The following is an 18,022-nucleotide window of genomic DNA, read 5'->3' on the forward strand; positions in this document are numbered from 1 at the left end:
CGCCGGGACAGGACCGACGGAGAGCGAGTCAGGTACGGGAGCCGGGGTGCGCATCGCGAGCGGGAGGCACCCGCATAGCGAATCGCATCCCGGCTGGAGGCGGTACCGCAGCGCACCCGGTCAGTGGATCTGACCGGGGCGCTGCAGCAACGAGGATGAGGCGAGCGCTCCGGGGAGGAACGGGGACCCGGAGCGCTCGGCGTAACAAAGGTGTTCAGAGGGAGCCTGTTTTTGCTTCAGTGGGTGGAGCGACTGCTGGATGGGAGGGAGATCATTCTGCAAAAATTTTTATTGTACATTTTTCCATGTGGATCAGTGGCCATAGCTTCCGGTTATCTATGCAAGAGGAGCAGGAGAGGGTGAGAGCTGGTGTACACATTGTATGTGTTTTCTATACTTTTAACATAGTATAAAGGTTGATAGTATAGTATAGTATAGTATAAAATGAGAATACTTGGACTGGGGAAAAATGTGTGTAACTTGTTAAAGGGGTACTCCGGTAGAAAACCTTTTTTTTTTGTTATCAATTGGTGCCAGAAAGTTAAACAGATTTGTAAATTACTTCTATTAAAGAATCTTAATCGTCCCAGTACTTATTAGCTGCTTAATACTACATAGGAAATTATTTTCATTTTGGAGCACAGTGCTCTCTGCTGACATCATGACCACAGTGCTCTCTGCTGACAATGTCCATTTTATAACTGTTCAGAGCAGCATATGTTTGCTATGGGGATTTTCTCCTACTGTGGACAGTTCTTAAAATGGACAGAGATGTCAGCAGAGAGCACTGTGGTCAAGATGTCAGCAGAGAGCTCTGTGTTCCAAAAGGAAAATAATTTCCTATGTAGTATTCAGCAGCTAATACGTACTGGAAGGATTAAGATTTTTTAATTGAAGTAATTTACAAATCTGTTTAACTATCTGGCAACAGTTGGTTAAAATAAAAAAAAGTTCTCTACTGGAGTACCCCTTTATGTAACTGGCTCAGTGATAGAACAGAAGGGTGAGTCATTGTTACTAGTGTGGTACCCCAGGGGTCAGTTCTGGGCCCTATATTTTAAAATATATTTATTAATGACCTTGTAGAGGGATTACTGTAAAGTGTTAATATTTGCAGATTTTACTAAGCTCTGTAAAGTGGTTAACACAATAGAGGACAGTGCACTGTTACAAATGGATCTGCATAGGTTGGAAACTTGGGCTGGGAAGTGGCAAATGAGGTTCAACACTGATAAATGGGATGTTATGCACATGGGGAGCCATAATCCCGATTGGGAATATTTACTAAATGGGAAATCACTGGGGATCACGGATATGGAAAAGGACTTGTCAAGTTTTAGTTGACAGTATATTTAACTGTAGCAACCAGTGTCAGGCACTGGGGTGCATTAAAAGTGGCATAGATGGCCACGACAAGGAAATAATTCTAATGCAGTACAAATCACTAGCATACAACAAATATATAGTAGAGCTGGAAAGGGTTCAAAGTTGAGCAACCAGAGTACAATGGGAGAATTACAGTACCCAGAAAGATTATTAAAATGAGGGTTATTTAGGTTGGCAAAAGATGGATAAGGGGCAAACTAATAACTGTGTATAAATATATCAGGGGCAGCGTTCTCTCCATGATCTATTTATACCCAGGACTATATCTATAACAAGGGGCATCCACTATGTCTAGAGGCAAAAAGATTTGTACATCAGCACAGATGTTTTTTTTTTTTAAATCAGATTGTTTTTATTGAAGTTTTGCAGTTAAAACATAAGAACACATAACAAAAAATTAAAAAAAAACACGCCCACGCTCAACCTACCCCCCCCCCCCCACAAACCAAGCCACCCCATGTCCACCATAGAACCAGAACAAATACCCAGCAACCAGGGCAACAAGATCAGCAATTGTCGGAGGGCTAGCCCTAATCCAGTACTGGGCAATCAACTTCCTAGCCTGATATAACTCACGCAACACCCCAATCTCTACTCCAGAAAGCTCCGAATCGCATCCTATAAGACCCAGGCTTGGGCTCAAGTAACAAGACTAACCCATATACTCTACTGATCAAGTGGAGCACATCCCTCCAGTAAGGGACCACAAGAGTGCACTCCCAGACCACATGAAACAAATGAGTATCTAACTGACCACACCTGGGACATGCAGAATCAGGCCTAAGACCAATCCTATGAAGGAGCATCAGGGTCTTATACACTCTGTGTACGAGAAACAATTGAGATAGCTGACTGGCCTTCGAGATGGACAAGAGCGGAGTGAGCACCAAGACAGTAGATCACTCCTCATTTTAATGACCCCAGATCTCCCTCCTATTTACCACGGACCAATAAAGGAAAGTTCTAGGAGGGCAAGAGTTCCTGATACAACCCACTTGGTAACCACTGAATCCAACACCACGTTTGAGTGGATCTCCAGCGACCTCGACCTATCCTGCACCCCATAAACATGATATAGCTGCAGGTATAGGAAAAAGAGGAAATGAGGCAACACAAGCTCATCCTGGAGATACAAATAGGGGTTGTTTACTATAAGAGCAGTTAGTAAACTGTGCCGTTAAGAAGGTATGGCGTGTGCCATACCGGCAGGCCCCCAGCTGATTCCTGTTGCTGGGGGTAGGCGATAATAGCCGTTATACGGCGATCGCCACGGCCTGCTATTAACCCTTTGGATCACCGCAGTCAAAGCTGACAGCGGCATCTAAAGGTACCTTTAATTGCTCCCTGGTGGTCCAGTGGGGTTCATTGCCCCCCCCCCCCCCCCACAGCGCGATCGCGGGGGGGCGATCCACTTTTGAGGTGACCGGAGGGCTTACCTCTGCTCCTGTGTCGGCTGCTGCTCTGTGAATGATAAACCTTGGCATCAATCGATTGCAGAGGACAAAGATCATTGTGGTTCTATGGAACCACATTGATCTGTATGAGTGTCACGATGCCGGCTGGCAGGTAGTGGATCCTCTGTGCCAGAGAGGGATTGGCGTGGACCGTGCTAGTGGATCGGTTCTAAGTCACTACTGGTTTTCACCAGAGCCCGCCGCAAAGCGGGATGGTCTTGCTGCGGCGGTAGTGACCAGGTCGTATCCACTAGCAACGGCTCAACCTCTCTGGCTGCTGAAGATAGGCGCGGTACAAGGGAGTAGACAGAAGCAAGGTCGGACGTAGCAGAAGGTCGGGGCAGGCAGCAAGGATCGTAGTCAGGGGCAACGGCAGGAGGTCTGGAACACAGGCTAGGAACACACAAGGAAACGCTTTCACTGGCACAATGGCAACAAGATCCGGCGAGGGAGTGAAGGGGAAGTGAGGTATAAATAGGGAGTGCACAGGTGAACACACTAATTGGAACCACTGCGCCAATCAGCGGCGCAGTGGCCCTTTAAATCGCAGAGACCCGGCGCGCGCGCGCCCTAGGGAGCGGGGCCGCGCGCGCCGGGACAGGACAGACGGAGAGCGAGTCAGTTACGGGAGCCGGGATGCGCATCGCGAGCGGGCGCTACCCGCATCGCGAATCGCATCCCGGCTGGAGACGGTATCGCAGCGCACCGGGTCAGTGGAGCTGCCCGGAGCGCTGCGGTAGCGAGAGAGAAGCGAGCGCTCCGGGGAGGAGCGGGGACCCGGAGCGCTCGGCGTAACAGTACCCCCCCCCCCTTGGGTCTCCCCCTCTTCTTAGAGCCTGAGAACCTGAGGAGCAGACTTTTGTCTAGGATGTTGTCCTCAGGTTCCCAGGATCTCTCTTCAGGTCCACAGCCCTCCCAATCCACTAAAAAGAACCTTTTTCCTCTGACCGTCTTGGAGGCCAGTATCTCTTTCACTGAGAAGACGTCAGAAGAACCGGAGACAGGAGTGGGAGAAACTAATTTGGGAGAGAAACGGTTGATGATGAGTGGTTTAAGGAGAGAGACATGAAAGGCATTAGGAATACGGAGAGAAGGAGGAAGAAGAAGTTTGTAAGAGACAGGATTAATTTGGCACAAGACTTTGAAAGGACCAAGATAGCGTGGACCCAGTTTGTAACTGGGGACACGAAAGCGGACATATTTAGCGGAGAGCCATACCTTGTCTCCGGGAGCAAAAATGGGGGGAGCTCTTCTTTTCTTATCGGCAAACTTTTTCATGCGAGATGAAGCCTGTAAAAGAGAATCTTGGGTCTCTTTCCATATGGTGGAAAGATCACGAGTCACTTCATCTACAGCGGGCAAACCAGAGGGCAAGGGAGTAGGGAGGGGGGGAAGAGGGTGACGGCCGTACACCACGAAAAATGGGGATTTGGAGGAAGATTCAGAGACTCTAAAGTTATACGAGAATTCGGCCCATGGTAGAAGATCTGCCCAATCATCCTGGCGGGAGGAAACAAAATGTCGTAAATAATCACCCAAGACCTGGTTAATTCTTTCTACTTGTCCATTGGATTGAGGATGATATGCAGAAGAAAAGTTTAATTTAATCTTGAGTTGTTTACAGAGAGCCCTCCAGAATTTTGACACAAATTGGACGCCTCTATCCGAGACTATCTGTGTGGGCAACCCGTGAAGACGAAAAATGTGTACAAAAAATTGTTTAGCCAACTGAGGCGCTGAAGGAAGACCAGGAAGAGGGATGAAATGTGCCATCTTGGAGAATCGATCAACGACCACCCAAACAACAGTGTTGCCACGGGATGGGGGTAGGTCTGTAATAAAATCCATACCAATCAGAGACCAAGGCTGTTCGGGGACAGGCAGAGGATGAAGAAAACCAGCGGGCTTCTGGCGAGGAGTCTTATCCCGGGCACAGACAGTGCAGGCTCGCACAAAGTCCACGACATCCGTCTCCAGAGTCGGCCACCAATAGAAGCGAGAGATGAGTTGCACAGATTTCTTGATGCCCGCATGGCCTGCGAAATGGGAGGAGTGACCCCATTTGAGGATTCCGAGGCGTTGGCGTGGAGTGACGAAGGTCTTCCCTGGAGGAGTTTGCCTGATGGAGGCTGGAGAAGTGGAAATCAGGCAGTCAGGAGGAATGATGTGTTGCGGAGAGAGTTCAACTTCCGAGGCATCCGAGGAACGAGAGAGAGCATCGGCCCTAATGTTCTTATCGGCAGGCCGAAAGTGAATTTCAAAATTAAATCGGGCAAAGAACAGAGACCACCTGGCCTGGCGAGGATTCAGCCGTTGGGCAGACTGGAGATAGGAGAGGTTCTTGTGATCGGTGTAAATAATAACTGGAAATCTTGATCCCTCCAGCAGATGCCTCCATTCCTCAAGTGCTAATTTAATGGCTAGAAGCTCTCGATCCCCGATGGAGTAGTTCCTCTCCGCCGGAGAGAAGGTCCTAGAAAAAAAACCACAAGTAACAGCATGCCCGGAAGAATTTTTTTGTAGAAGGACCGCTCCAGCTCCTACAGAGGAGGCATCAACCTCCAATAGGAAGGGTTTAGATGGGTCAGGTCTGGAGAGCACAGGAGCCGAAGAAAAGGCAGACTTGAGCCGTTTAAAGGCGTCTTCTGCTTGAGGAGGCCAAGACTTGGGATTGGCATTTTTTTTTGGTTAAAGCCACGATAGGGGCCACAACGGTAGAAAAATGTGGAATAAATTGCCTGTAATAATTGGCGAACCCCAAAAAACGTTGGATAGCACGGAGTCCGGAGGGGCGTGGCCAATCTAAGACGGCAGAGAGTTTGTCTGGATCCATTTGTAGTCCTTGGCCAGAGACCAAGTATCCTAGGAAAGGAAGAGATTGGCATTCAAACAGACATTTCTCTATCTTGGCATAAAGTTGATTGTCACGAAGTCTCTGAAGAACCATACGGACATGCTGGCGGTGTTCTTCTAGATTGGCAGAAAAAATCAGGATATCGTCCAGATATACAACAACACAGGAGTATAAGAGATCACGAAAAATTTCATTAACAAAGTCTTGGAAGACGGCAGGGGCGTTGCACAGGCCAAAGGGCATGACCAGATACTCAAAGTGTCCATCTCTAGTGTTAAATGCCGTTTTCCATTCATCCCCCTCTCTGATGCGGATGAGATTATAAGCACCTCTTAAGTCCAGTTTGGTAAAGATGTGGGCACCTTGGAGGCGATCAAAGAGTTCAGAGATGAGGGGTAGGGGGTAGCGGTTCTTTACCGTGATTTTATTAAGACCGCGGTAGTCAATGCAAGGACGTAGAGAGCCATCTTTTTTGGACACAAAGAAAAATCCGGCTCCGGCAGGAGAGGAGGATTTACGGATAAAGCCTTTTTTTAAATTTTCCTGGATGTACTCCGACATAGCAAGAGTCTCTGGGGCGGACAGAGGATAGATTCTGCCCCGGGGTGGAGTAGTGCCCGGGAGGAGGTCAATAGGACAATCATAAGGCCTGTGAGGAGGTAGAGTCTCAGCTTGTTTTTTGCAAAAAACATCCGCAAAGTCCATATAGGCCTTAGGGAGACCGGTTACAGGGGGAACCACAGAGTCACGGCAAGGGGTACTGGGAACCGGTTTTAGGCAGTCCTTGAAACAAGAGGGCCCCCAACTCTTGATCTCCCCAGTGGACCAATCCAGGGTTGGGGAATGGAGTTGAAGCCAGGGTAGTCCAAGGAGGATTTCGGAAGTGCAATTGGGGAGGACCAAAAATTCAATCTTCTCGTGATGAGGTCCGATGCACATTAGAAGGGGCTCCGTGCGGAAACGTATGGTACAGTCCAATCTTTCATTGTTTACACAATTGATGTAGAGGGGTCTGGCGAGACTGGTCACTGGGATGTTGAACCTGTTGACGAGAGAGGCCAAAATAAAATTTCCTGCAGATCCGGAATCCAAGAAGGCCATAGTAGAGAAGGAGGAGGCAGAGGCAGATATCCGCACAGGCACAGTAAGACGTGGAGAAGCAGAGTAGACATCAAGGACTGTCTCACCTTTGTGCGGAGTCAGCGTACGTCTTTCCAGGCGGGGAGGACGGATAGGACAATCCTTCAGGAAGTGTTCGGTACTGGCACAGTACAGGCAGAGATTCTCCATGCGGCGTCGTGTCCTCTCTAGAGGTGTCAGGCGAGACCGGTCGACCTGCATAGCCTCCACGGCGGGAGGCACAGGAACGGATAGCAGGGGACCAGAGGAGAGAGGAGCCGGGGAGAAAAAACGCCTTGTGCGAACAAAGTCCATATCCTGGCGGAGCTCCTGACGCCTTTCGGAAAAACGCATGTCAATGCGAGTGGCAAGATGGATGAGTTCATGTAGGTTAGCAGGGATTTCTCGTGCGGCCAGAACATCTTTAATGTTGCTGGATAGGCCTTTTTTAAAGGTCGCGCAGAGGGCCTCATTATTCCAGGATAATTCTGAAGCAAGAGTACGGAATTGTACGGCGTACTCGCCAACGGAAGAATTACCCTGGACCAGGTTCAACAGGGCAGTCTCAGCAAAAGAGGCTCGGGCAGGTTCCTCAAAGACACTTCGAATTTCCGAGAAGAAGGAGTGTATAGAGGCAGTGACGGGGTCATTGCGGTCCCAGAGCGGTGTGGCCCATGACAGAGATTTTCCAGACAAAAGGCTGACTACGAAAGCCACCTTAGACCTTTCAGTAGGAAACTGGTCCGACATCATCTCCAAGTGCAGGGAACATTGGGAAAGAAAGCCACGGCAGAATTTAGAGTCCCCATCAAATTTATCCGGCAAGGATAGTCGTAGACCAGAAGCGGCCACTCGCTGCGGAGGAGGTGCAGGAGCTGGCGGAGGAGATGATTGCTGAAGCTGTGGTAGTAGCTGCTGTAGCATCACGGTCAGTTGAGACAGCTGTTGGCCTTGTTGCGCTATCTGTTGTGACTGCTGGGCGACCACCGTGGTGAGGTCGGCGACAACTGGCAGAGGAACTTCAGCGGGATCCATGGCCGGATCTACTGTCACGATGCCGGCTGGCAGGTAGTGGATCCTCTGTGCCAGAGAGGGATTGGCGTGGACCGTGCTAGTGGATCGGTTCTAAGTCACTACTGGTTTTCACCAGAGCCCGCCGCAAAGCGGGATGGTCTTGCTGCGGCGGTAGTGACCAGGTCGTATCCACTAGCAACGGCTCAACCTCTCTGGCTGCTGAAGATAGGCGCGGTACAAGGGAGTAGACAGAAGCAAGGTCGGACGTAGCAGAAGGTCGGGGCAGGCAGCAAGGATCGTAGTCAGGGGCAACGGCAGGAGGTCTGGAACACAGGCTAGGAACACACAAGGAAACGCTTTCACTGGCACAATGGCATCAAGATCCGGCGAGGGAGTGAAGGGGAAGTGAGGTATAAATAGGGAGTGCACAGGTGAACACACTAATTGGAACCACTGCGCCAATCAGCGGCGCAGTGGCCCTTTAAATCGCAGAGACCCGGCGCGCGCGCGCCCTAGGGAGCGGGGCCGCGCGCGCCGGGACAGGACAGACGGAGAGCGAGTCAGGTACGGGAGCCGGGATGCGCATCGCGAGCGGGCGCTACCCGCATCGCGAATCGCATCCCGGCTGGAGACGGTATCGCAGCGCACCGGGTCAGTGGAGCTGCCCGGAGCGCTGCGGTAGCGAGAGAGAAGCGAGCGCTCCGGGGAGGAGCGGGGACCCGGAGCGCTCGGCGTAACAATGAGGAATCAATTGATTCCCCTTAAAAGTCCACTAAGGGGACCAAAAGTGTAAAAAAAAAAAAAAAAGTTACGTTATGCGCTCCGGCCACACACGCTGGCTGTGAGCGCATGGACCCGTTACCAGCTGCTGCCGGCGGGGCTGGGACTCGCATCGCGGGACACGCCCGCATGCGAGCCCCAGTCTGTCACTCACCTGATGCTTCTGCCCCCGCCTCTGCCTCTGCTCAGGCGTGTGTGTCCCCATCCCCTAGGGCGCATGTTTCAGAGCTTTAAGATTTAAAGGGCTAGTGTGCTCATTAGTGTAATATACCTGTGGCTACTTGATAAATTCCTCCACGCACCTCACTTCTCTGTTGCCTTGAGCCTGAAAGAAAGCCTTCCTGTTATTTCCTTGCCGTGTATCTGATCCTTTGCTCCGTGACCTGACCTTGCTCCTTGCCGCCTGCCTACTGACCATTTGCTATGTTCCTGACTACGCTACTATGCTGCCTGCCCTGACCTTCTGCTATCCTGACAATGAGCTGCCTTATCCCCCCTGTGCCTCACATCTCCTCAGCCGCCTGTATGGTCGAGCCATGCCAGGGGTAGCGACCTGGGTGCCTCCTGCCGCAGAAAGTCCATCCCGCTTTGCGGCAGGCTCTGGTGAAAACCAGCGACACCTTAGACTCCACTCCCTGGTATGGTCCAAATCATCTGCCACACAGGTCCAGCGGATCCACATCCACCGGGGTTCCTGTCTTCTGAAACGTGAGTGTTACAGTAAGATCAGGCCATGGATCCCGCTGAGGTACCCCTGCCTGAAGTCGCAGATCTTCCCTCCGTTGTGTTAAGTCAGTCGCAGCAGCAACAGCAACTTTCTCAACTTTCAGCTATGATGCAACAGCTATTGGCCTCACAACAGCAGCTGGTACCGCCAGGGCCGCCATCAGGGGGGTACAACCCATACACCTGTATGGGGCCCAGAGCTTCAGGGGGCCCGGACGGCCCTGGACCTTTTATTTTATTTTTTTATTGCCTTGTCAGTGAGTGATTGCGACTGTCACTCTCTGACCGCTCGGTGCGGACCGGGCCTCATAGTCCGGGGGGCCCACACATTTCTATTTAATTACTTCTTTCTAGGGAACGGGCCCCTTAAGAATAATGGCAGGGCCGGACAGGCCAGGGGCTGATGGGAGTAGAGATGTCACATGCCCTGCGTAGGCACGCACGTCTACTCCAATCATCTGACCTGTCCCTGCCTACGTCCCGCGTGATCTCCTGCAGAGGCAGAGATGATCCTCAGTGACAGGAGCAGCAGCAGCCTCCGCTGCCTCACGCCGTGGTATGGTGGTTGGGAGACTACAATGGTGACTACAGAGGTTCAGGGGGGAGGTGTTGTGGTGATGAGAGGTGCAGGGGGGGTTATGGGGGTGATGAGAGGTGCAGGGCGAGGTTATGGGGGTGATGAGAGGTGCAGGTGAGGGGTGTTTCGTGGTGATGAGAGGTGCAGGGGGTTGTTATGGGGGTGATGAGAGGTGCAGGGGGAGGTTATGGCGGTGATGAGAGGTGCAGGGGGGATATGGCGGTGATGAGAGGTGCAGGGGGGTTATGGGGGTAATAAGGTGCAGGGGGTTATGGGGGTGATAAGAGGTGTGTGGGGGTGTTATGGGGGTGATCAGAGGTGCCGGGGTTTATGGGGGTGATAAGAGGTGCAGGGGGGTTATGGGGTGATGAGGAGAGGTGCAGGGGGGGTGGTTGTAAGACGACAATGGTGATGAGAGTTGCTGGGGGGTTATGGGGGTTATAAGAGGTGCGGGGGGTTATGGGAGTGATGAGAGGTGCAGGGGGTGATGAGAGGTGCAGGGGGGGTTATGCGGATGATGAGGTGCAGGGGGGTTATGGAGGTGATGAGAGGTGCAGGGGGGGTTATGGAGGTGATGAGGAGAGGTGCAGGGGGTTATAGTAGTGATGAGGAGAGGTTTGGCGGGGGGTTATTGGGGTGATGAGAGGTGCAGGGGAATTATGGGGGTGATGAGGAGAGGTGCAGGGGGGTTATAGTAGTGATGAGGAGAGGTTTGGCGGGGGATTATGGGGGTGATGAGGAGACAGAGGATAAGAGGGGGTGTATATGTATATATGATGTGTATGCAGTGTGTGGCAGTATTATATTCAGAGGGTACAGTGTGTGGCAGTATTCTATTCAGGGTACAGTGTGTGGCAGTATTATATTCAGGGTACAGTGTGTGGTAGTATATTCAGGGGTACAGTGTTTGGCAGTATTATATTCAGTGGATACAGTGTGTAGTAGTATTATATTCAGGGGTATAGTGTGTGGCAGTATTATATTCAGTGGATACAGTGTGTGGCAGTATTATATTCAGGGTACAGTGTGTGGCAGTATTATATTCAGGGTGTCACGATCACACCCTATCGGTCCAGCCAAGACATTAGAGAGAGTGTGATGGTGCAAGGGTTAAAGCCTCCAGACCTCTGGGTATCCACTACTAGTCCCAGCAAGTCACCAAATTAACCCTTAGATAAACGTGTTTCCACCAGAGCTGCCTTCAGAAAGGTGAGCTCATATATTTAGAGATCAAAGACCAGAGCTGATGAATTAAACATTTAATCTGATAAAAGGTATCACAGTGCTATATATATATATATATATATATATATATATATATATATAAATACAGGAACAAATGACATACAGGTATAAAAATATATAAAAGAGTTTTTCAAGACAAGTTCAGAAAACAAAAGATTAAGTTCTTACAGCATGATGATGTAGCAGTCCATGTGAGTGCCGTTCTTAGGATGGTCTTGTCAGCTTGTGGCACAGCCTTGCACACCCTGAGTCTAGCATTGTTTTAAATATCTCATGTCTGCTTTCTTGGGAGGGAGACTCCATTCCCCCTCCCCTCTGATCCAACCAGGGTCTTCTCTCTTCCTGGCCCCTTATCTGTTTGATTATAGGATGGGACCAGAGTGCATGACTTCAAAAAAGCCTTTGACTTAAAAGGAGATGTAAACAAACAGCCAGACCCCCATTAAAATGCAATACACAAACCCACAGTCTGAATGACCTCTCACCCATGGCTTGGATAATACATCACACAGTTATAATTATAATACACATATAGGATTTTAATAATCAGGCCTTGGGCCTGACACAGGGTACAGTATGTGGCAGTATCATTCAGTGGATACAGTTTTGGGCAGCAGTATATTCAGGGTACAGTGTGTGGCAGTATTATATTTAGTGGGTACAGTGTATGGCAGTATTATATTCAGGGTACAGTGTGGGGCAGTATTATATCCTGGATACAGGGTGGGGCAGTATTTTATTTAGGGTACACTTTCTGGCAAGGTTATAATGATTACTGTCTTCATGCAGAGGATGAGGATCTGCTTACAAAGTGAGGAGCCAAAGATGTCTGGATGTCAGACTCTGCAGAGAAGATGGAGCTGGAGGAAGACCTGGTCTCTGGACCAGATGAAGAAGAAAAAATGACAGAGAAGATATCACTCAAGTCAGAAGATGTCACTCAGGTCACTAATATAATTGTGAATTCTCCTGACTGTCCCATCAGAGCTGTAGTCAGTGGTAAGTTCTGCAGTGATGATGGGTAAAACTGTGTCCAATCTGTCTCTCCAGCTGAGGCTCTCCAGGCATGATGGGAGTTTTAGCTTTCCAACAGCTGTATGATGGGAGTTTTAGCTTTCCAACAGCTGCAGAATCACTTCAACCGTGGTGATCGGAGGGAGTCTCAGCAGTCGGACCCCTACCAAAAAAATGGGCTGCTTATAAAATCCCTGGGCCCTGGGGGGGGAGCCCTGAGGTAATTTTTTGCATCGGGGCCCTGTGGTTTCTAGCTACACTCCTGCGCAAGTTGTGCCCCGGCCCATATAGTTGTTGTAGGTCCTTCTTTGGGGCCAAGCCTTGAGCTGTGTAAGGGGCCCCGAAATTTCTGATGGCAGCCCGGCCCCCATTATCACCTCATTTTGATTTGCTGCCTTGTTTATTTGCCTCATTAATTGATCTTCTGCCTCTTCCATTATGTTTGGTGGCTTATAGCAAACCCCTGCCAGAATGTTTTAGTCTTATCTCCATATATTTCTACCCATAATAGAAATATAACAGTGCAGACATAGACTTTTGACTTACTGGAATGACTGAAGATTTGAGGTCTTCCAGATGCTGGTCACTAGCACTGAGATCTCTGTTGTTTGCTGTTCCTCAGCAGGGGGCATAAGAGAATGAATTGTAATGGCCGCCCCTTTTAACGGTGGGGGCTGGACTAAGGCCCATTGGTAAAGCTTCTGATCATAGGTTAAGCTGGTGCTCTCTGGGTAACATCATGTGACTAGGGCTGGGCAGTATACTGGTTCATACCGAATATCGAAATTTTTGGGCTGCACGATATGCATTCTAGCCCTTACCGCAATACCGGTTGGGCCCCTCCCCCTTGGGAATGTATTATCAGCGCAGTTCTGTATTGCCTGCGCTGTTCTGCTCCCCCCAATTAATTATCAGCCCAGCCAGTGAGGTACTACTTACAGATGTCAAGCACTTCCCTCCTCCTCTTTGTTGCGGGCCGACACCGGCGCTGGAACTCTATACTGTACGCCAGTGGTCTCCAACCTGCAGACCTCCAGATGTTGCAAAACTACAATTCCCAGCATGCTCGGACAGCCAACGCTGTCCAGGCATGCTGGGAGTTGTAGTTCTGCAACAGCTTGAGGTCCGCAGGTTGGAGACCACTGCTGTACGCTGTATACCTATGCCGGCTGCAAAAGATAAAGAAAATAAACTTTTAACTTACCTACGTCGGCCCTGGAACGCCGGACAGCCGCCAGCCTATTACCGGCCGGAGCGATGTCCCGCCCCTGCCAGTGATAGGCTGAGCCCACTGTCATGCAAGAAGCCGGCTTCTTACATGACAGTGGGATCAGCCTATCACTGGCCGGGGCGGGACATCGCTCCGGCCGGTGATAGGCTGACGGCTGTCCACGTTCCAGTCCCCTGCGGGCTGCCGAGATGGGTGAGTTAAAAGTTTATTTTCTGTATCTTTTGCAGCCCGGGCATAGGTATACAGCGTACAGCAGTGGTCTCAAACCTGCGGACCTCCAGCTGTTGTAAAACTACAACTCCCAGCATGCCTTGACAGCTGTTGGCTGTCCGGGCATGCTGGGAGTTGTAGTTTTGCAACAACTGAAGGTCCACAGGTTGGAGACCACTGGAGTACAGTGAGTTCCAGCGCCCGGCGACCCCCAACAAAGAGGAGGAGGGCAGTGCTTGACATCTGTGAGTAGTACCCCGCAGGTCTGATCATTAATTAGGGGGAGCAGAACAGTGCTGGCTGGTCAGATGATTTGGGGGGGGGAGCCGAACACCGCGCGCGGGTCACATGATTTTTTTTGGGGGGGGGAGGGAGGAGAGAAAATACCGTTATATACCGTGCAACTGCCGTAAGTTAAAAAAATACCGTGATACACATATTTGGTCATACTGCCCAGCTGTACACGTGACAACGTAACATAACATGTGACATTCCACAGGTTCTTCAGACATCTCACCGTTCCTTTAGACTAGCTATACATTAGGACACTGACTATAATCCTATGACCATAAATGACACTTATAATAATAGCAGGGGAGACACTGCAGGAGAGCCCCCAGGTCACTAGCTAAGACAATTTTTTTTATGCATGACATAGTACCTCTAAAAGAGTATAGAAGGAGCAAATATCACCATACATATGACACTATCATTGTTTGTTCCCTCGCCCCCCCCTTTTTTATTTTTCCTTTTTATGACTTTATGTTTGATATGATCTGTCATGAAGTTACTGTAGTTTGATGACACCAGTCATGTACCTTTTATATTTTGTCACCTTACACTGACATTTGTCTCACTGACTATATAAACAGTACTCCGAGGAAGGTCCAGGTGGACCGAAAAGTCAGTTAAGTTATTTTCTTTGTGGATTGCAAAATAAATATTCTGAATTATCACACAGCAATTTTAGTGCCAAGTTTTTCTATTACGACCAAAGGAACACTGTCCCCCCACCCACCACCACACACAATATTCACAGGTCTCCTACCCTCACATAGAAGTCACATGTCCTTTACAGCCTGACACCAGTTACCGCCAGTGATTGTATCAGCGGGACACAATGACAGAGGCTGTAAATGAGGGTCTGGACATGGGCAGCAGCCGGCTTCTGTATATACAATACAGGTTCGACAGCCCACTAAATCCACATATAGAGCGTCCCACAAGGAATCTGCCAGGCCAGGTAGATTGTCAGTCCGAGCCAGCGGCAGTGGCAGACTACTGGTATATACTAGTCAGCAGCAAAGTACTGAAAGTGACATTAGGAATGCAGAAAAGCAGCTTTGTGGATTGTCTAAATTGCCTTTAGAAGCCCAATGTCATGAGACCTCAAGGGGTTGTCTAGCAGAGCCTGATGAGACTTGGGGAAGAGGACGTGGAATGTATGGAACCTGACTTTACATGTTGTTGTTTAACATCTGATGCAAAGCTGCTACTGTAAAAGTGCTAAAAATGGACAAAAATACAAATACCCTCAGTTTTTACATCTGTATTTTTTGTGCATTGTTAAGTCCTGTGTTGATCAATGATTGCTCTCCCAGAATACAGTCATAATTAGAGATCAAATATAGACATGAATATAATTTTATTAAATTACAATAAGACTACATGAACACATGACCCTATTCTGCTGTTGTCAGTAGAGGAGGATGCTAGTGGCTTTGATCCATAGTGAACATCATATGTATTCCAAGAGACATCTGATATACTGCTACCATGATGTATCAGTTCTACTTTATTGCACTATAGTAAAAGATCTGACAAGATATTGCAAAGTTCTAATGTATCTAAGGCCCTGTGCACATCATGTTTGTAATGTACAGTTAGCATGTACATTTTAAGCATATCAATAGGGCTCCATTAGCCTGACAGATGCTAAAAGTGCCTTTTTAATGCCACCCTTGGGATTTTAAACATTTACTGCTAGGAGTAAAGGGTGGAATTTTATAGGTATACTCTTTTTAACACAGAAACCTATGGGTGATTTTAAGCTTCATTAATAATGCTTTGCCATCTAAAATACCCTTTCTCCTGTACACCCCCAAATTATATCTAATAGAGTATAAGGTAGAAGATATAATTTGTGGTAGGGAACTCAGGGGCATTAAAGGGGTATTCCAGGATTTTTTTTTATTTGACTATGCTACAGGGGCTGTAAAGTTAGTGTAGTTCATAATATAGTGTCTGTACCTGTGTGTGACGGTTTTCTCACAATTCTTCTGTGATTTTCACCCCAATATTTATTTTTACCAGCATACAAAATGACTGTTGTCTGATTGACTGATTTTTCCCAGGTTGCAATACGGCCGAGACCTGACCCATTAGTCAGCTGATGACAGGGAGCCTTTCTGCTTCAATGGGTGAAGGGATCACTTGGTGGGAGAGAGATCAATCTGCAACCAATGCCACAGCTGTAGGCACCCTGATTGAAAACCACAGGTCTTTTGAATGGATGCAGTTAATTTATGTTTCAGTGGGTGGATGGCTGATGTGTGGGAGGGAGGAAAATGGAATTATGGTATTTGTAGGCAAAGAAGAAAATTCAAACAGGAAATACCAGTTCACAAAAAGATAGCGACAGTGTTATGGTAATCTCATAACCATTTAGCCCCAAGACAAGCACAGATCCTTCCTAAGCATGTCCATTACTGTCTGGCAGGTACATACTAAAATCACCTTATGGTGGTTAACCCCTTTAACCATTTCTCTGTACCTGGCCCAACTATTTGAATTTACAACTCTACATGGTCTCCAATAACTCGTCCTAGAGGTACAAGGTGCTGCCAAAAACTTATTTATTTTCATTATCTTATTTCTTCATATATTTCAGTTTTCATATTTATCCTCATACATTTATATGTATTATTTAATATTTTTCATATTATGAGATCTTACGTTAGGATACCATGTTTGTTGTTGCTACCCATATCCCGAGTGTAGGATTTATTCACATGATGCGGTAGCGAAGATGCGAATGCAATCCGCTGTCCCACCATGTAAGGTTACTATTTTTATCATCGTTTTTGTAAAATTACTAATTGCTACGCAGCTATAGTATAGATTTATGTGACTTTATTATTGTTATTATTCGCATATTTGAATGTTCCGAATATGACGCCGAAGCCAATACACACAATGCGACAATGAAAATCCGCAAGCACCTATTGATCCATTGGTTAATACCGACACCAGTTCGGGTTTTATATATTAAACCCTTCTGCAGCAATCCATCCCTAGTCTTGTGGCTATCTTAAGTATCACCTCTATGTAATTATGTATAATTATGTATGTAACTATGTATGATTATGACAGGACAAATACATAAAGGATCTATTGCTTCAAAAAACATGCAAACCTACTGAGGAAAGGGCCGTGTCTAAGCCTATGAGAGCCCTGAAACGCGTCTAGGAGTACAGATATTATCTTCATATCACCGATACCTGACTCCATACCGGTGACTTCCAATCCAGCTCTGCAAACCAGCATGTTTCTCCCGAGATCAGCGTCCAGGCAGTGCTGCCCAGTGCCTGCGACGTCACCTACCACCGAGTTACTTAGAGGTCTGCACCTATTACATCGCTTGGTTACCATCTACAGCGAACAACTCCGAAAGCGGCTATCTTTCCAGCTGGTCTGTGGCAGGCAGACCGCTGCGAAGACGCACGTCCGGTACCTTCTCAGATGTGCGGACTTCACACTCTAACTCCAGGTGACCTGCTCTCGGGACTTGTTGCATTTTGGAACTTTTATCATTTATGGGACTTGAGCTCCTTTTCGGACTACCAGAGGCCGGATTATCCAAAGTGATACCACATTGTTGAAATTTCCTAATGCTAGTTATCAGTGTTTGTTGATATTGCTATTTTATTCAATATATTTTATTTTATATCATAATTCCCTCAGCACAAGGGCCATGTGCTTTGAGGACCAACTGTTTAAAAAAAATTTTTTTATATTTTATATATTGAAATAAAATCTACATTTTCATGTTATAATTGAAGCACGATCCAGTCATTTTTAATATTTTTCATCTCTGTATCAGGCAACTGATGCTAGCTTATATGGGTCTGTAGATGGAAATATAAAAGAGATATGGATTTTAGAAGGCGAGGAGGAAAAAAACGAAAACGCAAAAATAAAATTGGCCTGGTTCTTAAGGGGTTAAGCAGAGTGTATAGATAGTAAAACTGTGTTCAATGGCTAATATATGCCTGGTAAATAATCTACACTGGCTGCTAAATGTATATTATTTATGTGTGATAAATTCCAATTTAACTCTAACAGAATTCTGTTTCTGCTGATAATTATTTCAGAATTTATTTTCTCTTTCCAGCGCTCTTTCCTAGCATACA

At 47.9% G+C, this 18,022-nt stretch overlaps 1 protein-coding gene across 16 annotated transcripts in view; it reads left to right on the forward strand.

Moving 5' to 3' along the window:
• The window catches only part of LOC130277059 (forkhead box protein A4-like), a 403,578-nt gene that overhangs the window by 170,858 nt on the left and 214,698 nt on the right, over positions 1-18,022 (forward strand). For 9 of the 16 annotated variants that reach the window (XR_008845358.1, XM_056527314.1, XM_056527315.1 and 6 more), the window contains one exon: positions 11,947-12,154. The exons of 6 other annotated variants lie outside the window; for them this stretch is intronic. Coding sequence is in view for 6 of the 10 variants with exons in the window: in XM_056527314.1 (XP_056383289.1) it covers positions 11,989-12,154 (166 nt within the window). In the remaining 4 variants the exon portion in view is untranslated. Of the gene's footprint in view, positions 1-11,946; positions 12,155-16,982; positions 17,469-18,022 lie in introns of those variants that run through there. One more of the 16 variants, XR_008845361.1, reaches the window with a different exon arrangement.

This window comes from Hyla sarda, chromosome 6 (genome assembly GCF_029499605.1).
Source record: "Hyla sarda isolate aHylSar1 chromosome 6, aHylSar1.hap1, whole genome shotgun sequence".
Lineage (NCBI taxonomy): Eukaryota > Metazoa > Chordata > Amphibia > Anura > Hylidae > Hyla > Hyla sarda.